Below are 24607 nucleotides of genomic sequence, written 5' to 3' on the forward strand. Positions count from 1 at the left end.
ATTTTGAAACGCTGAAGCAACAATTTCCTCAGAAGTTGAGGTCTTGTGGAGGAGGTAGCTGTGGAAATATCTAGGCCTTCCTAGCACAGTCATACCTGGCTGCCCAAAACGCAAAAGGAGCCTCTGGTCATTTGAGCCTTTCAGAGCACTTTGTGTGGTCTTTAGGCAATGGGCTAACACATCTGGAGATAGCTCTTAGTGTCTTGGACAATATTTTTTTGTGCATGAAGAGCAAGAAGAAGAATTCTCATTGGGATTTTGACTTGTTTTTATGTGGTAACTATCTTGAAATTCCTGTTTGATCTCAAAGGAATTTTGATGCATGGCAAGTGATCTAAGCACTGCTTCACCTGTGACTCTGAATGATAAATTATTTTTAGTTATTTTATTATGTCTGAATAAACTCTTTGAAAATGCTTCTCTGCACAAAAATTTCTTCCTGGTTAGACCAGTGTGATATCTTAACCTGATGATATGGCCTATGGTTTCAACCTGCTTGTATCCTTTTGCACAAGGAGAAAGAACAGATCAAGTCAGAAAAACACAGCACCTTTTTTGATACTTGGGGGAAAATTTCATTCTCTGTTGTTCTCAGGACTTGCCCTGAGTCGAACACATCCCCAGCAGGTGAGAATGATCACCTAGAGAGATGTGCCAGCTGACCCAGTTCTTTGGATAATTAAGCATAAAGTCCAGTCCACTGGAAGTGAATTCTTCTTTTGATCTAGAAAGAAAGAAGAATATCAGTAAAGATGTGAAAAGCTAGTCACAGACTGGCAAGCTTCTGATAGTCACATTGCCTCATGTGACTTTTCCAGAAGGGCAGGAGGGGTTATCTCAACCGTATTTTTCTAGCCTATAGGTCTTTTGTCTCCTTCCAGAGTTGCATCTAGTCATTTGTGGAACCAGAGGCACTGCCACTTGAAGTACATCAAGGGCTTCCTCCAGTAGACTTGAAGGAGAATATAACAGTCCCCTTTATTTGATTTGCATCCTGATTTGCATAAGGATTTCAATCCAGTATTAACATCCTTCTGGAGGAGATATTCCAGGACTTGTGGAAAAACTAGTTTAGGAGAGGGTACCATAACTTCTGTTTGTAAAACTACTTTCAAATGAGGAAAAGTCTGGAGGAAAATCCTGCAGGGCATTTAAATCTTCTGGAGGTTAGTCTGTCAATCGTGCTGCATTAGCTAAGAAGAGCAAAACTGAGGGTTACAATTGCCAAGGTTCAAATCTGTAGACAGTAATTTTTCCTTGAACAATATAAACACAGGGTAAGGAAAAGAACTGGGAACTGCAGTGTCACCTGCTTGTCTTCAGTGTTAAACTGGGGAAGAGACTGCAAGTCATCAGCCTTGCCTGTTGTTGTCCTCTCCCTCCTTTTGCCAGAGTTTGTGATGGGTGCTGAGACTGTGTGGTTAAGGCCACTGCTTCATAGTTTTAACACATTATGCAGTGTTAATTAATGCATTAATTTCCTGGGTTTTAGATATTCAGGTTTAAGACTACAGATGGAAAAAGGTAAGTCATGGCACACACATTTTTCATAGGTACATGTACACAAAATAACAGAATTCTTGAAGTTACAGAAACTTGCTCTGTTAGTATTGCCCCCCTACCCTGTGATTGATGTGTTAAATGTGTATTGTGTGTATATTTAGAAACTCTAGGCTCTGATATCATCCACATAATCCCAGTCACACCTGCATGCAGTTTGTGTAATGGGTCTCTGACCTAACTTGTGCCTTTTGTAGCTTATCTTTGAGCTCGTCTTTCTCCAAGGGTGAGGAGATAAATACAAAATGGACTTTGCTGGCTCCTTTTCTATCTGTTCTCAGGGAGCACTCTCAGCCAAGCATGCTGATGTCATGCATCTGAACAGGAGGTGGAGGTTCAAATGTACTATATGTAGGATGGACAGTATCTTCAGTGTTAAGTTCAAAGAAGGCCTAGATGCTTAGGAAGGATGTGAAATCTTAAGGAAAAAAAGCACCAGTGTGTGTTGCCTTCGGGAAACAAATCAAAAGTGGCTTAAGATGACATAGAGACTCAAAAACTTTCTGTCAAGAACTCATGAAAATAGTATAATGTTAAGAGTAACAGGTTTGATTTCATGGTACTTAATCAATGTGTATCATCTCCAAATGAGGATACAGATTTTCGTAGACGCAACTGAAGTGATTACTCACAATGTCAAAGAGCTGCACATCAGCTGCATTTGTAGGTCAGCCAAACTCAGTATTGCTGTCCTCAGTCTGTTGCTTAGATCCAGTGCATGTGGATCTGAGTGGGGAAATTTTTGGTGCAGGAGTCTCTTGCAGCTGCTGTCAAAGACAGTGCATGGGAAGGAGGACATGATTGATGATCACACAGCTCCAGTTCCAGGATCTGCTGTGTTCCCCTGGCAAATAATTCCCTTTTCCCAGTGGTGATGTTTTTTCTGTATGTAGGATCATTGCTCAAATGGACTTGCACATGTAGGCAGAAATAGCCAATGTTCTTTTTTAAACTGCTTTGGGAGAGGCCATCCTTGAATAAATTTTAGTTATGACCCTCTTGTGCCTCTGGTAATGCTAACAGCATACTTATCTGGTTGGTATTTTGAACCTTGTGGCAGAGGTCCTGTTGATCTTCCTTCCCTTTCACTTTGTTCCAATTGACATGTATTAAAATGCTCATCTTGACCATTTCTTCAATCCAAGGCTATGTCCTTTGTAGAAGCATAAGGATAGAGAGCAGTAATTTTCTCTGATAACCAAAGCATTGATGCATTCTCCATAGTGGAGCACAGCAAATCTCCAAGTGTCAGGAAGTGAATTTTGAATTGGAAATAGATATCCTGTGATCAGTGGGTTAGCAGGAATAATCTCATCCAGATGAATAGAGGGAAATTGCTTGTGTCACTGGAGGGCCTGGCAGCAATGCACCGTTCACTGGGTGTTACTTGTATCTTTGTGTTCTGTGGCTGGAGCTCTTCATAATAAATTGTGAAACATCGAGGAACTTGCTGGAGATCAAGGAATAAAATTGCTTTTTCTCAGCTGCAGTACTGATAAAACATTCTACATTTTGTATGTGGAGAAGTGCACTCATTATTTTAGCTGTCTGAAGTTCTCTTGCTATAAATGAATGTTGCTGCTGCTCATGGGTTTTCAAGGCCATCTTCAGCCTGAGGAGCCACCAGGCTTTTTTTCTCTGCCACAGCCTCAAAGACAGAAATAGCAAGTTTGCTCTGAAATAGAGAAATAGGTGTTCTAGGAGTCCAGAGATGAATGGTGATTCTTAAGCCATCCTTGCAAGGGTATGAACCAGATTCTGTGCCCAATTTTTTTTTCTGTTAGAAGGAGCCACTGAATATATCTTCATTTCCCAGATGATATCCTACCAAATACTGGAAAATAATCTTTTCCAGGAGAACTGATTGTAATAAACATAAAACATGTCTTATTTGAAACTACCTAATTAACAAAGGCCAACATATTTGAAAATCAGCAATGGTGTTTATCTCAGAATGCTTGTTTCTCCTAAAATATTGCTTATGTGTTACATTTGTAGGTTTGATATCTGTGTTTATGCTCAACGTGTCCATATTCTTACATTTTACAGATATGGAAACCAGATTTTTTTAAAAACAAAATTTAATAATTATTTAAACAATTTGTGCATACCTGTGAGCACCTAAGTCTTTAAGAGGGCATTTTTAGCTTGTAGTAAGACAGTATGAAAGTGTGATCCTATTAATAGCTTACAAGTCTCGCCACATGTGGGATCTGACATACTGTGTTCCCATGAAATAACTTCTAGCACTATGTTATGCTTTTAAGTTTTCTCTAAAAATAGCACAGGGATTTGTAGGCAATCAGTAAAATTAGCATCTAACAACTTAATACTGTATTTTAAAATACATCTAGGAAAATAAACAAAAATGTTACAAGTAAACATAACATATGGTTCTTTTTTTAATCTCTACTTTAGGACGACGTAGACAGTCTAAACCCAGTTCTCAGGGATAACCCGCAGTTACATGAGGAGGTAAAAGCCTGGGTAAAGGAACAAAAGGTTCAGGAGATTTTTATGCAAGGTAATTATGTGGGAAATTGTGTTATTTATATTCTGTGTTAGCTAGTTTAAGGCCATTGCTTGTGTGGGATTCATCCCATAGCATTTGTGATATAATGGAGAATATATTTTTTAACTTGGAAGTTATTTTTTGGAAGTATTTGTTAATACAAGGCAACAAGATTGTAAGAAGCTGTTGGTGTTTGCTTCAGACTGTTCTTAACTTGTTTGATGTTTTAGTGATTACAGCAAAAGCTGAATATCATTAGTCTGAATGTAGATATTTTATGAAGTTTGTTGTGAAAATAAGTGTGTATGAATGGCCTCCACACACATTTTGGCATGTTTAAAACTGTTCTGTGCTCTGTTAGTGTTACTGTTACGTGTGATAACTTCTCAGATACCTGTCTGTGCTTGTAGTTCTTCACAGTTCTGTCACAGATGAAGAATACTTTCAGATCCCCACCCCACGCTCTCCCCCCGAGTGAAAAGTTGCTTTCAAATCAGTTACAATTTGTAACTCAGTTCTAATGCTGGGAGGCTGCAGAAAAAGCTGTGTACAATAATATGTACATTGTAGATACAAGTTACAAGAAAACTAGCATGAATTTGAAGAAATTATATTGGTGCCATCTTGCTGATAGTAAAAATACTGGATGCATTTGCTACATATTTATTAAGTTTCAGGAAGCTCTGCAGAGGAGTTCCTGTTACTAGGAGGCAGAAACCACCCTCTGTGTCTGGGCTAAAATCCCCAGGAAAGAAGTTTGAGAACAAAAATGCTTAAGCAGTCATTTTGTAAATGAAGATTAGGAGGGAAGCTGTAAATAATGAGATATTTAAAGGATGGCTCTGAGGTTTCCTTGCTGTCTAGTCTCTTTGATAAAACCAAGATCAGAAGACAAAAAGAATATGGTAAGTATAATACTGAACTTAAGAGTAAAAAAACTTGTGTTTTTCCTTCTGTGGAGTTTCTCATTTGACTAGACATGGTTCTTATGGGCCACAGAAAAAGGATGCTGAAAAAATGAACACGTGGAATTGTTTAGATAGTAAGTTGGCATGTTGGTGTTAGTCATTTTAGATTTTACTTTTGATATCATCAGATGCAATACAAGTTAATAGTCTGTTGATGAAATTTGCAGACAAAACTGGATTGAGAGGTGATGCACAATCAAATCAGAGTTATATGAAAAGGAAACTGAAATTGAGCTTGTTTATTGTATTTCATTAGAAGAACTACAGTAAGGCTATTGTAAAAGTCTCCATGTACTTTGGTACAGAATCAATAGTTGAGCAAAGCTCCAGCAGTATTGAAATAGTCATCTCGATGAGACTGCCAGCCCATCACCCACACAACTCTCCCATCATTCCAGGGTCTGTATTTTTGCCCTCATACATACAGATTCTCACACAGAGGTTTCTGTGCTCAGAAGTGCACAAATGAACAATAGTATAGATGAGAAGATGTAATATAGATGATAAGATGAATCTCATGCCAGTGTTGTTCTCATCTGAGGAGAAGCTTTAGATCCACTTGCTCCCCTGATGTGATGTGTGACCTGAGGGGACACGTGCTCCTCACTGGGGCCTCAGCCCCATGGGTGGTGGTCAGCCAGCAGGGACTGCTGTCACATTGTTCCTGCCCAGAATCTGCTCATGCAGACCTTGCATTGGCACCAACCTTCCAGTGGCTTACAGACAGCCCTCTGACAATGCTACCCGCTGTCATCTGGTCATGTTTTCTTCCTTTTCTCCTCCTCTCTCTTCTCTGGTTTGCTTCACCTCCTCCATTTTCTTGTTCCCTGCGATGTAAGCTACATTTTCGCCTCTGCCTTGTCTAGATGCATCTGTTGAGGTTATTACCACATTCTCGTACTTCATTGTCTACAATATTTTTAGTATCCAGCCTTTTCCTTGTTTTCTGTGATGCTGAAACCTTCATACCACAACTTAGTATTTTCTTACTTTGACTTTTGCAGTTAAAACACAGTTTATTTGAAGAAAGAGGAGGGTCGGATAGAAGCGTTAAAATCTGGTTCCAAATATTTAGAAAGGAGCATGCCAATTTAAAGAGGGAGAATTTTAGTCAAAACCAGTCCAATTATTTACAAGAATGAGACTAAAGAAAAAAATTGGCCCCTTTAACTTCTCCTTTGGGCAGCAGTCACAGCAGCATGCTTTGCAGTGGAGATTGTAGCTTTGGCAGGAAAGTAGTTTGTTCCTTGTTTAATAAAAAATGAAGCTCCTCCCAAACTTGGCCAAGTTGAAAGCTTTTGGGACAAATAAAACCGGTTCAAGGAACATAGTGAAGTGTCTTTGATTTTGAACAATTAAAAGATTTGATTTCTTTCTTCCGATTAGTTTTTTTATCATTGCAATCTCAGGCTGCATGTGTAATAATCCTCCTGAAACACTGAGTGTGCTTCAGTTCTGAACATATTTTCTCATAGTACTGCACAGGCTGTTTCAACAATGTGTAGCTGGAGTGATTCAGCCAGGGACTGGAGACAAAGCCAGGCTTTTCCTGTAATGGCTGCTTGTGGCTGGGCTGGGCTGGGCTGGAGCTGAGCTGGTCTGTGTTGTGTGACTGCAGTTCAATCTTTCTCCTTCTTCCTGTCATCCCATCAGCATGTAAGGAAAAAACTCAACCCACTGCTTTTAAAGGTAGATAAACTCTCTTTTAAAAATAGATAGGGTAAGAGCTGCAATGAAGGATGGACACAGATTAGAACAAGGAGTAAGAAGAAAGAAATGGGCACTGAGTCAATGTAAGGGAGTATGGGAGAAGCTGGAAGCTGTTGGAGAAGGAAAGATGGAGCTTGTAAGCTGAGAAGACTGGGGGAAAGGACTTAGAAGTAGTGGCCTGGAGTCACAGTAATGCTCAAATGAGACAAGAAGCTGGGGGGACGCTGGTTCTGCTTATGCAAGAGACTGAAAATCATTGTGCTGTTAGCCGTAGGGTGCAGGAGAGGAGGAGATTGGATAGGAAAGTAGGAATGGCAAATTTGCACAGAGACACAGGCAGAATTTTACTGAGACTGTCTGAATAAGGCAGAGCTTTGGGACAGCCCTTACAAGTTCAAGATGTGAGAATGTGGATGGGTCAGGCAGTCAGAAGTGTGGGAGCTGAGCTGGAGGCGTTCTGCAGGGTCATGTGGAGTAAGGGTTGGAGAGAAGCCATCAGGAAATGTGTCCCCATGGGAACCCTGTCTGGTCCAAGACCAGAAATGTGAGACGTAAATCTGTAGATTCTTCCTCCTTTTGTGCCCCTATGTACCTGTGGTTGGCAGTGCCTGTGCTGGCACACTTGTGGCCCTTGTCTGTGCTGCTGGAAACACAACTCTAGGGGCATCAGCTCAGGGGATTCAGGAGGTCTCAGTGTTTCAGTTGTGCCATGAATGATGTGGATGGGGGTAAGAAGAGGTGGTGTTTCTCTTCCCAGCTGGTTTTACAAATTATATAGTCACATGCAAAAAGTATTTCAAGGGACCACTTGGAAATTACTGAATAATTACCACTTTTGCTATTCTTTTGATCTGTCAGATGTTGACATTAAAAACAGTCCTTGCAGTAGCACACTGTCACATGCAGAGGGGATAACAGACCCAGTTGTGTGATCCTGGGTATTTTTTACTAGAGAAAGCTGTCACCTCTGAGGTCCTTGGCCTGTTTGCTGCAGATGTTTGAGCTTGCTTAATATACTGGGCAGGGCTTGGAAAAACTGAGCTTTAGGAAAGACAGGGAAATTCTGGCCTTGCCTGTGTGGTTCAGCAACTGAGCAGTCTTAAATCACTTAAGTGAGGCTGTTTCTAGGTTGTCACTGACTGGTTTTTCCTCCCTTCCTGTTTGCCTGACCTGGGGTTTGATTGCAGAAGTAGCAAAGCCCACACAGTTGGAACTGAGCTTGGTGGCAGTGTTGCTTGGTTATACAAAATGCCATATAAACACCAAGTGCAGTGAAACTTAAAGAGTTCCAGTGATCAAGTAAGACATTGAATATGAATAAAACTTTTAAATCTTGATTTCTGGGTCTTGAAACAAACTGTAAAATAGGTACTGTATCACAATAAATCCCCATCCCCGTGGGCTTTTGGAGGTGAATTAGACTGAGCTTTGCAAAATGTGTGAGGTTTCTTTGGATTTGGTATGTCTGAAAACAGGAGCTGAAGTGTTCATAGTGTGTGTGTGTGCTTGAATGTTCTGTGTGGCCATAGCAGTCACGGGATCATTCCACTGCCTTTCTGCTTGCTGTAATAGAGAGAAACTCTGTGGTCACTTATGGGAAAGATTTGGCAGATGCAGAGCCTAACCACCAAGATGTAAATCTTTTAGCCAGCAAAGCAGCTGGGCATGTGACTAGCCTGTTAGATGGCTTCTGTATAACCTGCTGCTGCCACTTTCTAGCCTTTCAGATTACTTTTCTGTGGTTGCTGTTTGTAGGCAGGAATTTTCCCATCATGTGTCATCATGGTTGCAGAAAGATTTAGTTAGATAAGAAAATTGTATGTTGAAAATGTTAGCAGAGTTAACCTTAAAGCATACTTACATGGATCATTTGCATTTCAAAATGTCTTCCTGAATCTCTGGTTAGCTGTCCATGCCATGTGCACTATATATTTGCTGTGAAGCTTAAAAATAAAGTAGGAAAATTCGTGTATGCCTTTTTTTGTCTTTTCTTTTTTTTTTCTGCGTTCCTCAATGGCTTTTTTATTTCTTCCCCTTCCAAAGGTCCGTACTCCTTAAATGGTTATAGGGTGAGAGTGTACAGACAGGATTCTGCCACCCAGTGGTTCACTGGCATCATCACTCACCATGATCTCTTCACCCGCACTATGGTGGTTATGAATGACCAGGTGAGCATGACCATGACCATTGATGGATGATACAAGAAAAGCTGCAAGTCACCTGTGTCTTGGGAGGTTCTAATGTTTGTTGGGAGCATTCAGAATCACTCCAAGCTGGTTCAATTCCAGCAGACTGAGGGTATCACTGCACTGAAACTACAGCACAACTGCATTGGGCTGTCAGTTAAATCCTCCTGCAGCTGAGTATTTGTGCAGTGATATGATTAATACCAGTCCTACACTTTGTTCTGCTGCTGCTCTTTGACTATTGAAGTCTTTGAAGTAAAGCAATCCAGTTTGAAGAACTGGTCTTCCCTGTCTGCTCTGTTGAGAATTTCTTTTCCCAAGAATGAAATCTTTCAGCACTGCAGTAATGGTTACCTTTTCCAAGCCATTGAAATAGTCACTTTCTGCAATTTATTGAATTAAGCATTTACTGCAGCCCCAATTTATATTTGCCATGGTAGGTTTTAGTTTTATTATGGAATTTGATGTTGCAAAAGAAGTTAATACTGGTATTTTTAATGGCAGTAATGAATTCTATTTCAGGAGAGTAGGGTGATGACTCAACAGTAATAGAGTGAATGACCCATCTGCCTTGAAATGACTGACAAAACCATGTGTGACAGTAAAAATTTAAGACTAGTCTATTACTCAGATATGTTCTTTCCCCTAATTTGCTCAAATTAGTATTCCACAAATGGTCCTTTTTTCACTTTGTGCTATGTCCTTTGAAAATATTGTTAGCATTTCCTACTTTATGAAGTATACCTCACTAATAATATTCAACAGTTCTAGAGTTGTTCTTTCCAGTCATTTTGGTTCTGGTAGCAGTTTTGCTTCTGTTGAAAGCAGTACTGTAATGTGCTTCTGCTGTATAATTTATAGTATATAAATTTTATAAAATATTTGTATATTGTAATTACTGCTTAGGAGTTATTCTATGAATAGCTTGTTAAATCTCAAATTTGCAGGTTAGTGAAGGGGAAGGAATGGGTGGTGGGATACTTTTAGCTTTTTTAAAAAAATTATTTTTACAATGGCACGTAAAGACACATTTGCTTGGTTTGACACTGTTCCCAGCATTTGTTGTGTCATATGTCAGTTCTGCTTGTCAGGATTAAGCAGGCTTTTCTCTGATTAGTCTTTAGCACACAAAATAGACTGGTGAACACTGGTACAGAAAATACAGATTAGGCATTGTCTGAACATCTGTGGATTGTTATTTTCTCTCTTCTCTTTTTTCTTTTTTTTTTTTTTTTTGCATAAACCAGGTGTTAGAACCTCAGAATGTTGATCCTTCTATGGTTCAGATGACCTTTCTAGATGATGTTGTTCACTCTTTGTTGAAAGGTGAAAATATTGGAATCACTTCACGCCGACGGTCTCGTTCCAACCAGAACAGCAACACAGTTCACGTAGATACATTTATCTTCTTACCTAAATATTTTCATATATTGCAAATGTTAAAAATACATGTTTAAAGACACTAATTAACATTGCATTTAAGTCAATTAATAACAAATTATTTTTAGGGTCATTATACACGTGCACAAGCAAATAGTCCCAGACCAGCAATGAACTCCCAAGCTGCAGCACCAAGACAAAATTCTCACCAGCAACAGAGGAATACTCGGCCAAATAAGAGGAAAGGCTCTGATAGCAGCATGCCTGATGAGGAGAAGATGAAAGATGAAAGATATGATTATATAGGTCGAGGAGGTAAAAGTGGTTAATGGAAAGGGTGGGAGAGCTTCCCAAAACTGTATTAGACTGAAAATCTGATATATGTGTTTTTATCTTTTGCAGAAAACCCCAAAACCAAAAATAAACACTTTCTTAGTAAAAGAAGAAAACCTGAAGAAGATGAAAAAAAACTAAATGTGAAGAGACTGCGGACAGACAACATCTCAGATTATTCTGAGAGCAGTGACTCGGAGATTTCAAATAAAAGATTAACAGATTCATCCTCGGAGCAAAATTCAGAAAATGAGTTAAAAAGCAAGAACTCTTCAAAGATAAATGGAGAAGAAGGAAAATCCCAAACTACTGAGGGAGTAGAGCAAACACTAACTGATAGACAGTCTCCATGGGATGAGGTGCAGCAGGATAAAAACCATGAAGAGACAGAAAGACTGAAGTCATCGGTCTTGGATCATCAGGAAAAATCTTCACTCCATGCAGCGGAGCAGCCAACACTTTATGAGCAGAATGCCGAGGATCCACCTGTTCAAGAGTGTAATGCAGAAAAACATCATACTGTGGAGTTAAAAAATGAGCAGTTTTTACCCAGGCCTCCTACTCCTAAGTGTGCTGTTGATGTTACTAATAAAAACAACTCTGAAAAGGAGAACCAGGATAATGCTGCAAGTACCTTTGGTTTGCAAACAGTTCAGAAAATAGAATCCCACAGCAGTGATTTAAAGCAGCAATTTGCAAATGCAAATTTCCTTGAAGCAAGAAAACAGGAAGGCGATCAAAGTTGGGTTAGCAGTGTTGGTAAAACGGATTTGACACAACCTGGGGTTGTAAAAACATTACCAGTAAATGAACACTTAAATTCTGAAAAATTGCAGTATGGCTCATTTATGTCTCCGTTAAACGTAGCTTCTCTAGCAGAAGAGAGTAAACTGCGTAAACAAAGTCCAGTCCCCGATTCTGTGAAGTCAAAATCTAGTGCTTCAGTTGATCATCCTAAAACAAAGTCACCTGATGTTAAGCCTAAATTCACCCAATCTTCTGATACTGTGAAGTCGAAGGTTAGTTCCCAAAACAGCCATGCTACTGGATTAACAAGGTCAGCCAATAAAACTGATCATGATTTGCCTAGGTCTAGTTTTCATCCGGTTCCAGCTAGAGTTAGTGCTCTAGAAGCTACTAAGAGTCCTCTTATCATTGACAAGAATGAACATTTCACAGTATACAGGGACCCCACTCTGATTGGACAAGAAACAGGAACTAATCACATTTCACCTTACTTGCATCAGCATAATTATCCTCTGCATTCCTCATCCCACCGAACCTGTTTAAATCCAAACGCACATCATCCTGCATTAACTGGTTCATCCCATCTGCTCTCTGGGTCTTCAGCTCAGGCTCCCTTGTCTGCTATTAACCCTCACCCCCTTAGCAGCGCATCCCACCATTCTGTTCATCACCCTCATCTACTTCCCGCAGTGCTGCCCGGAGTGCCTGCTGCCTCCCTGCTGGGTGCCCACCCGCGACTAGAGACTGCTCATGCTAGCAGCTTAAGCCATTTGGCATTAGCACACCAGCAGCAGCAACAGATGTTACAACACCAGTCTCCACATCTTCTCGGACAAGCTCATCCTTCTGCTTCCTATAATCAGCTAGGGCTTTATCCAATTATTTGGCAGTATCCAAATGGAACACATGCTTACTCAGGACTCGGTCTGCCCTCCTCCAAATGGGTCCACCCAGAAACTCCTGTTAACGCGGAGGCTTCCTTGAGAAGGGTAAGTTGAGATCCTTTATAATGACGTATTTAGCTGGGCCTGGTGTCTCCCAGCAGTGATTTCCTTAGGTACAGATGTGGTCGTTTGTGTCACACTGAGTAATGTTGTGATGGTGGAGTTTTTAAGTAGGACTGGAACTGCAGCAGTAACTACTGTCTCATGGTGGATGTGTGTAGGGTGTTTTTCCAGACCTTTATTTCCTAAGAATTCTAAAGAAAGATGAAATGTTTGATTTTAATTTATAACTAAGGGTGAGGTCAGCCAGCATGTTTGGGAACTCAGGTTCACAGGGTAAATATTTGCTGCCTGAAACTGTGTACCATTGTGTAAGTGAAATACTAGGAGAGGTGAGACAGTCGTCTTCATAGTGAAATTTCATACATGCTCACTCAATAATGGTGAAAGACAGAGAAGGAAGGAGTACTAAATCCAGTGGGAAGTTCTGGAGAGAAATACTCTTGCATTTCTAAATGTTTCAAGCACACTGTACACCCATTTCTCTTGTCGTTACACCTATCTGTGTACCCTTTCTTGGAGTGTTATTTTTCTCCCCTTCTGTTTCTTGTTGACACACATCTCTGCCTTCCCATCTGCTTTCCACTCCTCTGTATTCAAGTCAGGGTGATTCCTCTGTCTGTCTGCTGAGTGTAACCACTGCAGTCTCAGAAGAGGTGGTTTGTGTTTTTCAGCCTAGTGCCCAGTGTGGTGCTGGGGTTTGGCAGGCAGACGTGGCAATTACAGGAAAGGCTTTCTTAGCTCCTGAAGGCTTGGGATATGGCATGCTCATTGCAGGGGCCTCAGAGGAATGGTGTAAGATGAAGCATGTGTAGTGCAGACAGAAACTTTGGAGAGCTTTACTGCCAGCTTCAATTAAACCACCACTGAGCATGTGCATACTGATCTTCAGAGGCTTTCAACTTGGCCTAATTTGGGCAGATTTTCACAGGGACCACAAAAGGCATGTCACTGACAGTGGTCCTTCTGCCAAATTGCAAGCCTTTGTGTCAAAGCTTGACCTTCTGAATGGTTAGAAAGATTTTTTTTTTTTTCGGTTTTTTTTTTTCATTATGGGGAAGGCTGTTCCTCCCCAGATTCATTCTTAAAAAAAGCCAAACCATTGTGGCTAAGTCTTTCCCAAAACAGTCAGTTTGAGTTGGCCTTGTAATATGAAGTGAGTTTGATCTAAAATGTGATAAAATCAAAATGTAGCAGTGAAGAAAAGCCTAAGAGAAAAAGATAGGTGGATTTATCTTTTCGTGTTGCTGCCTGCTCCACCCTATACAGAAGTCCATTTGAAAAGAACTTAAGATAGACGTTGTTTTCACTTTGGCTGCCTGAAGAATGCAGCCCTGCATACTGAGGCACGTAGCTTTTTAATTATGTTGATATGTGGCAATTGTCTTGTGGTGACTTGTCTTCTGGCTCTTGCACTGGAGGCCTTTTTTAAATAGATCTTAGAAACCCAGAATGGGCGTTTCCAAGGTTGGTTTGCATGGATGCCACAATCACAGAAAGGGATCTGTGTTTGAGCTGTAAGAGCAGCAGCAGCAGCCATCCTTGGCTCAGGGCTGAGCCTTGTCTCTGAGCTGAGGGAAGGGTGCCCCAATCCCACCTTTCCCTGCTGTCCTTGGGGGGCTGTGGCAGCTCCCTTGTTTGGGCTGGGCACTAGATGGTGCAGGTGGAGTCAGGAAGCTGTTTGAGCAATGCTTGGTGCTCAGGGAGATGTTCCCCAGCTCCTCTAGGGAGAAGGTGACGGGCCTTCTTTGCATAATACTTTAATGCAGCTTACAGGCTGCTCGTGAGAACTCCCCACGGCGTGGGAACTCCTGGCCGAGGAAACATGCGCTAAAACTGTCAGCACAAACCCAAGTGGCTGCTTTAAATATTCAAAAACACAGAAATCACAGCTTCAAAGTTGTAGCACCTGCGGATCTATGCTGTGCTGTGTGCATGTGTCATGAGAGCTCTTGGCTCCCCTTCTGCTGCTGCAGTTCCCTACTAGAGTTGCCAAGTCTGAGGAGAAGGATAGGGATGGACTGGTGAGGAGTGTAGGAAGGGGAAGGAGGTAGGGATGGACAAGCACCTGAGGCTTTGGGGTGTGCACAAAAGCTCTCTCTTGTCCCCAGTTCCTTCTTGGCTTGTCCCCAGCACTTGAGCCCCACTTAACAGGTGTCCTGCTTTTCTACTCTGCTCTGTGCACTTTCTTGTAAGCAGGTCTCCTAAGCAGAGGGGAGAGAGAGCTGCTCCTGGTCTTTTCTGCAGGCTGTTACTCAAGTTTCAGTAAAGATATGAAAACAGAAACTTAGCAAAGTAGTAGATTAAAAAGTAGTTTCATAGATTAAGATTTGCCACTGTGTCTGAGCAAGGAGGCCCACCTTTGGAGTGTTTAGGCACACAGCATAAAATTGGGCTGTGTGTTTCCCATGCTGCACAGTATGGCAAGTGTGTACATCTATGATTTTAATAGCGTGATGATGATGATCAAGCCAAATAAAAATGCCTGACTAAATAAAGCAGATTAATTAGGATTATCATACTTAATCATTTGGTTGGGGCAGGAGACGAACAATCCAGGCAAGAGATACTTACATCCCTTTTACTGAGATTTGTCATAAGGCTGGAGATAAAATTGCTTTTAGAAATATCAAGCCATATTTGTATTTTTTAAGAAATACTTAATGCAATTCTTTGAAGAGGTAATGGTCTTTTTACTAGTGAATATAAGTGTTGTCAGATTGTCATTGGTTTGTTAATTTTGATGAGCTTGAGATGCTGTTCTGGAATTAACTGCTCATCCTGAGTACTGGGAAATGAAATGGTTCTAAGAATGCTTCTGAAATGTGTAAACTGCTTTGTATGCTGAAAGTCTAGAGGAAGTAGAGTCATATTTTATTTAGTTGGTCAAAAAAAGTGACTTAAAATGTTAAATTTTATTTACTATCTGTGATTTGGTACTGAAATATATTACTTTACTTTGATCATTGGTAGGACTTGGTAGAGTTACCCTTGTGGTCCCATGATTCTTTTGAAATCTGATTTTATTTTTGTTTTGGTTGATGTCAACAGAATACTCCCAGCCCATGGTTACACCAGCCCACCCCAGTGACCTCAGCTGACAGCCTTGGTTTACGGAGTCACATTCCTGTGCGGCCTTCCAGCGCAGATCCCCTCCGGCCTCTCAAGCTGACCACGCATTCCAGCCCGCCTCTGTCCAAAAGCATCGCAGAGCATCGCAAAGAGTGAGTGTGCCCTTGGTCTCTGTGTGTGAGGGTGCATTTCTGCAAGTGATGTTGCCTTTCAGCTTCATTTTAGTTTATTCATAATTGCGGGTGCCTGTGGGGGACACAGGCTTGTCACTGTGTTGCCTTGCTGGGACTTGGTGTGGTACTTGAGTTTGTGAGTCATTTGAAGACTTCTGAAAATTGTACTTGATATAGAGGAAAGTTTATTTTGTGTTAATAGATAACTTGGTTCAGGGCATGGGAAGAAAGGTCTTCCGTCTAGCACATGGTACTACATTGAGGCTAACCTGTGTTTGCTTAACCTTTCTTCAAACAGAGAACTGGAGAGGAAAGCTTTTGCTGAACCTTTGCGTTCTGTCACCACTGCGCCAGTGAAGAGTGAGCTGGAGCAGAGCAGAGCACAGACAGCAAAGGAGAGCCATATGCACAGACATTATGCAGATCCAATGTTGAACCAGCTGCCAAGGCCACCGCAGGAGTCTGGGGAGCGACTGAGCAAATACAAAGAAGAACACAGGCGGATACTCCAAGAAAGTATTGAAGTTGCTCCTTTTACAGCTAAAATAAAGGCACTGGAGGGGGAGAGAGAGAACTACTCCAGGGTAACATCCTTATCTTCAAGTCCCAAAAGCCATTCAGCAAAATACGACAAAGATGCTGAACGCTCTGTGTCAGAACTGTACAAAATGAAACATTCAGTTCCACAGAATTTGCCACAGAGTAACTATTTCACTACCTTGTCTAACAGTGTAGTAAATGAACCACCAAGATCGTACCCATCAAAGGAAGCTTCAGGTGTATATGTTGATAAGCAAACTAATTGTCCTTCAACAGCAGCTAGTGCCCAGGCTCTCCCCTCCTACATTTCTTCCCTTTCAAAACCGCCACCTTTAATTAAGCACCAACCGGAAAGTGAAGGCTCTGCAGGCAAGATACCCGAGCAGCTTTCACAGTCGGTGCAGTCTCACTCTGTAAATTCTTTCAGAAGTGACAGCAGGAGCCCTACTCAGTTGTCAGTCTCATCTACAAATACACTCCGGAGTATGCCTGCCTTGCATAGGGCCCCTGTGTTTCACCCTCCTGTGCACCAGAACCTGGAGAAGAAGGAGAGCAGCTACAGCAGCCTTTCACCTCCAACTCTAACCCCTGTTCAACCCGTTAATGCTGGTGGTGGCAAAATACAGGAGTTGCAGAAACCACCAACTTTAGTACCTGAGCCCAAGGAAGCCCAAACTGTTTACAAAGGCACTTCTGAGCAGAATTTATCAGAAATGTGGAAGTCTAATAATGCCCCAAATAATGAAAAAGTGGATTGGCACACTGAAAGAATGAGTGGAAAGTCGCAGTCCGCTACAGCATCTGTTATTGTGCGTCCTCCTTCTAGCACAAAATATGAGAATGTACCAGTAATGCAGTCTGCTTCCAAAGAGCGAGTTAGTGAGAGATCCTCAGCTGTGACAAATCCAGCAGATTGCCTGAAAACAGCGGAAGCCAGGGAGACTGGAAGAGTCATACTGCCAAATATGAACTCAGACAGCGCTCGTACACAGTATGAAAAGAAATTTGCAGCTGTCTCGCAGGGCAGCATTCCTCGTGCTGGCACTCCTACCACAACCATCATCTGCAGCGCCAAGACGGATGTCACTGCACCGGCAGCAGTGACCACCAGCGTGTCGAGCCGGGGCAGCTCTGCGGTGACGGACTCGGCGTCGAGCGCGGTGTCCTGCGCGCCGCTGGAGAGCACGGCCCCGAGGGCAGCCAGCCAGGGCCAGGCGCAGCCCCAGGAGTGCAAGGTCAGCACTGCAGCTCCGGTTACATCCGCCGCTGGCAGCGCTGCTCAGCCCAGCTCGGCGTTCCCCACCTCTACCGACTTTGTCCATTTGAAAAAGCACAAGGCAGCGTTGGCCGCAGCTCAGTTTAAAAGTAGCAACGCCGCTGAGGCTGAGTCCAACTCTGTGAAAAATCAGACATTTTCAACCTCGCTCTCCCCAGACAGTGCTATCGTCTGTAATACAATAAACAAAGCGAACTCTGTAGGCAGTGGGCAAACTTCCCAGACGAGTCAGCCAAACTACCACACTAAACTGAAAAAGGCTTGGCTAACAAGGCATTCAGAGGAAGATAAAAACACTAATAAAAAAGATAATTCAGGGAACAGTGTTTCAGAAATTATTAAGCCGTGTACTGTCAATTTAATAGCTTCTACATCAAATGATTTGCAAAATAACATAGATAGCAAAATTTTGGCAGATAAGTTTGCGAAGGAAGATAAGCACCCGAGGAGAAAAGGAAAACGAACGTACGAGTCTGGCTCTGAAAGTGGTGACTCTGATGAAAGCGAGAGCAAGTCAGAGCAAAGGACTAAACGGCAGCCCAAGCCAACTTACAAAAAGAAACAAAATGATTTGCAGAAAAAAAAGGGTGATACCGAGGAAGAAGTGAAGCCAAATGGTGTTCTTAGCAGGAGCGCCAAAGAAAAAAGCAAGCTGAAGTTACAGAGCAGCAGTAACAGCAGTGAGTATATTAATCTGATTTGGAAGACAGAGAAGTGTCTGAAGTCCAACACTGTTAATCCTGGAGGGTTTGTCATGTACCATAGCTGGGAAAAGAGCTAAAAAACATGCCTGTGTAAATGAGTAGATCCTGATTTATCTGTCTTGAGGCCATTTGAAATAGCCTGGTGTAAGAAATAGACCATTTTCTGTATCTGTGTTAACAAACTGGTTCTTGGCCTAAAAATAAGCAAACCATCTTGTTTATGCTGTCCATTGGAATTGAGCAGGCTGGTGCATATAGTTATGCCACTTGTATTGAGCTCTCTCTCTCTCTCTCTCTATATATATATATATGTTGGGGTTTTTTTTATTTTAAGATCTAATGCGTTTATTTTTAGAGCACTGCTGGAGGGAAAGATTCTCTGTTGTTGAACTCTAACTCATCCTTTGATCAGAAAGCCAGAGGCAGTTCCTTGAGAGCCTGGTGCCACTCAGTTATGATTTGGTTCATGTAATGAAAGGTTTAAGGGAGAATAATTTCACACTCCTAACTAGCATGTGTAGTACATGGTGTTAACATCCCTCTTGTTTAAGGAATAAAAAACTTTAGGGAAATACAAATTTCCATTTAAATTTAATACTGTAACATATAGCAGATCGTAACTAGATTAATCTGAAAAGAGAAACTGGTCTGCCAACATAAGGGATTTTATTTAAAAACTTGCCTTATTTTTATCCCAATTTATTCTTCTCCAAGGATTCTTCTTTGTCTTTGGTCTGGTTAAGTATTTGAGAGTCTACCATTAAATTACTTCTTGTAAGACTTTTTAAGCACAGGTAGCAAGAAAATGAGCAATACTGCCTGTAATTACATTCTGTGGCTTTTCACTGTCTGGTGTATAAAGTTACTCTTCTGGTATCTGAGAGTACTTGATCCTGGATTGTACTGGGTGCTGGAAGTGTTGTAGTCCATCTGAAGTATTCTAGATATTTGGTCCTGTGGTAATAGTACTACTTTTCCTTTCTGCTCCCAAGTAAAGGGAAGATCAAGGCAAACATGCCTGTAAAATGTTTTCCAAATTCCCTTCTTAAAGTAAGCTGTGTTCTGATGCTGTTTTGGAGAGCCCCCAGGAGCACTCAGAGCTCCGGGCTGTGAGGATCCCTCCTGCACAGCCAGGCTTTTCACAGCTCTGCACGTGCTGAGGGTCTTCCAAGTGCCTACCCACAGAGCTTGAAGTCTAGCAGCTACCAGATGACAGCCAGGATCTCTTCTTCCAAGGCAGAAATTATTGTTTTAGACTAGTAAACCTGTACATGTGCCCCTTTTACTCCTCAGGTTTCAATCCAGTTACTGTCATGCCTTGGGTGAGTGTGGAATGTGGTTTCTAGGCCAAGAACTGAGGCATGGGCAGTCTGTCACTAGTAAAGTTTGCACAAGTCATCTCTGGCAAAACACCAGTCTGCATCCAGGTACCAAGTCCAAAGTTAACACCCTGACCCTTTTATCATCCTACATCAGATCCCTGTTTACAGGACATGAACTTTCAAGAGCAGTGGTAGATGAAATGACAGATAATTCTCTCTGTCTGCAGATAAGAGTGGTGCCACTTTCAAAACTCCTTAAAATGAAACTTGGTTAAATGACAACAGGGTTCAGTTTCAAAACCTGTATGTGAAAATTGCACTTATTACTCAATAGACTTGCTCCTCATGTTACTCAGTGTCAGATCTGCTGACTTCAGTATTGAAAATAGAATTATACAGCTTGGCCTTGCAAAGCCAATGAACCAGAGTGTAAATGGATTCTGTGAATATAGCTGCTGTTCTGTAACTTTAAAAAAAAGTTTTAAAGGAGTTGGAATTTGGTTTTAGGTTATTTTTTTTAAGCTCTGCTTTTATACATTAAAGTGTGACTCTTTTTGCCTACACCTTCAGAAAGAGAGTACAAACCTAACTTTCTTGCAGTATTGTATGTCTTTGCTTTTTTGTCAGAATGAGATTTTGAAGATGGTTTTAGTAGAATATCTGGGGAATAATGCACCTATTTTAAGGAAAAATGTAGTGTCTTGGGAGCTTAGCAGTTACTTAAGTGTGCTCCTGCCTGTGCAAGTCTTATTGGTCCCTTTGCTTTTTTCACTTCGGTGCTGACAGGCAGGCAGGTGGAAATAAAAATGAAATACGTTATACAGGTAACAAATGTACCAGAAAAAAATGTTGAATTCTGACTATCTTGTCTGTGATGTGTGAGGAAGCAGTGCCAGTACCTCATCTGAAACTGTCCTTCCTTTGCAGCTGGGATACCTCGCTCTGTGTTAAAGGACTGGCGCAAAGTCAAGAAGCTGAAGCAAACAGGAGAGTCCTTTTTGCAGGATGATTCTTGTTCTGAAATAGGACCAAACTTACAAAAATGCAGAGAATGTAGGTTAATAAGAAGTAAGAAAGGAGAAGAACCCACTCACTCACCAGTGTTTTGTAGATTTTACTACTTTAGGAGGTAAGTGTGCCTAATTTCCTGGTAATGTGGTGCTTCAGCTTTTAAAAATAATATTGGCAAAGGGCTGGCATACTTGAAAGCATGTCTGATTTTTCTGGCTCAGTCTACCTGATAAAAGAAAAAGCATCTATTTTAACAGTATTTACATTTGCATTTCTTTTGTGGATCGACTTCATTGCTGTTTTAAAAGCTTCATAGCAAAGACATCAGAACATCTGCCTGCTGTACCTTAGGCAAGCAGAAAATACAGCACATCACCATTACACAGGTGTCTGACATTTGAAGTGGGATTTTCAAAAGGCAAGCTTCACTTTTTCTGGACAAGTTGTACAACCGCAGAGTTGCACTTACTTGTAATTGTTCTTATGCCAGTATATGGTGGGAATGTTGCTCAGGGTTTTCTGGGAGTTTTCTGAGGACAGAGAGGAGTTGTGATCTCCTCTTTTTGGAATTAATGGCCCATCAAGGAAAACTCATAAGGAAGAAAATTTCCTGGGGTTCAGGAAGCTCCAAGAAAGGATAAAACAGCTTCAGTTTGTAAATGAATTGTGCTGTCAATATTAATCCAACTTGTATTTGACAAGAAGCTGTTCCCTAAATGTGGTTTAAGTTTTTATAATGAATCTTCAGTTACAAGACTTGGTAGATCTATAGGAATCATTTCAAGGTCAGACTCTGAATACCTTCTCTGTAAGAATATTTCCTTCCACATTTGGCAAGGTTGGAATTTTGGTTGATTTTCTTATTTTCTTCCCCCGGTATAAAGGAGAGAACATAAAAGTTTGCCCACATTTAAAAAAACCAGTATGGAATGTTTTTATTGTATTGTGGTAAATTTTACTGCAGTTAAATTATTTTCATTGTGTTTAGTTAGTAGGTCTCGAATTGCAAAAGAAGTTTACACTTCTTTTAGAAATTGTTGTTTTGGAAGCTGAAAGTTGATAATTTCATTTTGTTCATTTGAATGCATGTCTAAATGTTGTTATTGATATGTCCAAATTCAGGATTGTCTCGATGCCATAAATTCCTTAACTGTTATAATCACATCTGTATAATGACTTATCCTGTTTTGGATAAGATGGAGTGATTGTTACCACTTAAAAATAGGCTAAGTACAGTCAGGGTCAGTAGAATGGCCCTGGGTAGGGCAACAGGAAAGCCTTTGAAAGGTCACAGTGGATACAAAAATTTCTGTTGCTGATTTGTTCTGCCTAGAATAATTTAAATGTAGTGTTTGAACCCATGTTTTCTCAGTATGAGAGCAGTGGGATACAAGAATCTATAAAATACAAGTCAAATTGAGTCAGTATAAGTCAATGTCTGCTGTCATAGACATTCCAAAAATTGAAGTTGAGGAGGGAAAGTGGGTGGAACCAAACTTTAACCAAAACAAAATAGAAAGAAATTTTTTCTGTCTGCAATTTTAAAGGAGTAATAAATGCTAGAGGGAGAGAATGAGTGAATGGAATGGAAAAAAGTTCCTAAAAGGTTAATTTTAGTTTTCATGCTTCCTTATTTACCTTTAAAAGGTATTTTCATTAGTAAGATTTATTTTAAATTTTAAAGATTATGTAGGATGATAATGTGAAAAGAAAACTTTTGTGTTGTAAGATACAAGCAGCAAATAAATTGTAAGTCACAGAGTATACTGATACATGCAGTCAAACTATCTGTTTTCATTTTTAGGTTGTCTTTTAGTAAGAATGGAGTGGTTAGGATAGATGGTTTCTCCTCTCCTGATCAATATGATGATGAAGCGCTGAGTTTATGGACACATGAAAACTATGAAGATGATGAACTGGACCTAGAAACTTCTAAATACATTTTAGATATCATAGGGGATAAATTTTGTCAGTTGGTAACCTCTGAGAAAACAGCCATGTCCTGGGTGAAAAAAGACGGTAAGGAGCCCTCAAAGCTCTCGAGTGTTCTGCAGTTTTTCTTGGATGACCATTGCTTCCCTTTGTACAGCTCTCTTCCCCTGGCTGTTGGATTTTCCTAGGAGGACATGCTGGGGAGGGTTCCTTCCTCAGTGGGCCAGCCCCATCCCCTCTCTGTGCTGGTGGCTGTGCCAGGCCGGGCCCAGGCTCCTGGTGGGCTTGGAGTAGCCTCCATTGCCAGCTTGGCCTCCAGCCAGAGCAGGCGGCTCCCAGCCAAGGCCTGTGGTGAGCCAGCAAATGATGTTTGTGATGTGTCTCCTTCCCAGAGCAGAGGAGGGGAGTGGGGCAGTGTAGGTCCTGCAGAGCTGTGCTGACACTGTCCCCTCCCCTCCAAAGCAACCCTCCATCCTTCTGGCCCACAGCAGATGGGCACAGCCTGGTGGCTCTGCTGATTCCAGGCTGTGTGAGGAGGAAGTGGAGCAGAAAACATGTACTAGCCAGGTCTCCGGAGCAGGCACCTCCCTCCCCTTCTGCCAGCTTCCACTGGCCAGCTCACTGCTTTGGCTGCCCTTTAGATCAAACATGTCCTGTGGGCAGTCAGGTGAAAAACCCCCCTGAGTGCATGGGTTAAAAGTGTATGCTGAAAAAGTTCTTCATGCTTGCAGCAATTTATTTTCTGTATTACTTTAGTCTGTGCTTTCTGAATGCCTTATTTCTTTATAATGTGTTGATAATAGGTAGCATTGAAGGGGATGCTGTGTAATGGAACTAAGAGGCCAGCTCTTGATGGCCTGTTCATGAAGGATCACTTTCCTCCCCCAAAACCCAGTTGTGTCTGGGGGGAAACTTATGAATGCTTCATCTATAAAGACTATTCATTCTGTGCTTTGCATTTAAATTTCAGTCCTTTTATTCTGCTTATTTTGTATTTCAGCCAAAATTGCATGGAAGAGAGCAGTGAGAGGAGTCCGTGAGATGTGTGATGCATGTGAAGCCACATTATTTAACATTCATTGGGTCTGCCAAAAATGTGGATTTGTGGTCTGCCTGGATTGTTACAAAGCAAAGGAAAGGAAAAGTTCTAGAGGTCAGTTTTTTATGAACTAGAGTATTGTACAGGCTGTTTATTCTCATTTGCTGCAGAGCTGCTGATTCACTAGAGCTGTCTTTCTGTAAAGTGTTAAATTACTTCTTGTGTGTATTGGTTTCTCTTAGATCTTTTTTGCCTCCTTTTTTTGCCACTAGATATAGAATCAGTCATTCTGAAAGCAACTGCTGTGGGGGCTATTTTAGCTCTTTGTCCACGTTTCAGTCTTTTTGTGGGGATTGCTTTGCCTTGCCCCTCAAGGTTAAATCTTGTTCTTTGGTTGAGACTGGTGCTCAGTCACACCTCCCTGTTTATGGTAACTCATTGCTGTTAAGACTTGCCTTGATTTAAATGTTTTCTGGAGTCCTCCCTTCAGAAGTGGCTTGTCATACTGATGTAGCATCCTATTTTATAGTTTTATCGTAAAAAAGAAGGAGAGAAAAATACTTGGAGGGTATTTAAAATGAGTGTTAATGGAAGTTTCACAATCCATAAGCCTACACATATATGTGGTTTATCCTGTGCTCTAATGGAAATGTCTGCTTTAATCTGGAGAGAGAGAAGTATAATCAGCAAACCTCTGATTTCTGGGTGACCCAGCTGGGTTGCAATTGAAAGGGGGAATGACTTGGAGGATTGATTTCGGCTTGGAGCCCTCAGCTGTGACACTGGAGTGCAGGCTGCTTGGTGGAATGCACTGCCTTCCCTGGGAGGCAGGCATTGTGCCCTGGCACAGTTCTGTGGTCAGACACTGTGCCAGGAACTGATTCAAGGATAATGCTGTTTTGAAAAGCAGTTCCATGTTTGTCATAGCCTGTAATGTCACAGATGTGAAATGTTAGTAAAATAAAGCTTAACTGTTAGGTGGCAAAGCTTTGCCAAATGGAGAGTCTCACCCACTTTGTCCCTGGCTTGCAGTGACAGGCCTCCTACACTGAAGTTTTTAGGGAGCTAATGTCAGTATTTTCCTGCACTGAGAGCAGTTGTTACTGCTTTAGTGCTGGAGGCTGCTTCAGCAGCTCTT

At 41.4% G+C, this 24607-nt stretch overlaps 1 protein-coding gene across 2 annotated transcripts in view; it reads left to right on the top strand.

The window, feature by feature from the left end:
- The window catches only part of JMJD1C (jumonji domain containing 1C), a 107202-nt gene that overhangs the window by 64352 nt on the left and 18243 nt on the right, over positions 1 to 24607 (top strand). For both annotated transcript variants that reach the window (XM_058810133.1, XM_058810134.1), the window contains exons 3-12: positions 3979 to 4084; positions 8794 to 8918; positions 10184 to 10327; positions 10445 to 10631; positions 10719 to 12385; positions 15452 to 15624; positions 15944 to 18141; positions 20415 to 20616; positions 22303 to 22517; positions 23431 to 23583. In XM_058810133.1, coding sequence (XP_058666116.1) covers positions 4078 to 4084; positions 8794 to 8918; positions 10184 to 10327; positions 10445 to 10631; positions 10719 to 12385; positions 15452 to 15624; positions 15944 to 18141; positions 20415 to 20616; positions 22303 to 22517; positions 23431 to 23583 — 5071 coding nt within the window. In that variant the 5' untranslated portion in view covers positions 3979 to 4077. The remainder of the gene's footprint in view (positions 1 to 3978; positions 4085 to 8793; positions 8919 to 10183; positions 10328 to 10444; positions 10632 to 10718; positions 12386 to 15451; positions 15625 to 15943; positions 18142 to 20414; positions 20617 to 22302; positions 22518 to 23430; positions 23584 to 24607) is intronic.

This window comes from Ammospiza caudacuta, chromosome 9 (assembly GCF_027887145.1).
Source record: "Ammospiza caudacuta isolate bAmmCau1 chromosome 9, bAmmCau1.pri, whole genome shotgun sequence".
NCBI lineage: Eukaryota > Metazoa > Chordata > Aves > Passeriformes > Passerellidae > Ammospiza > Ammospiza caudacuta.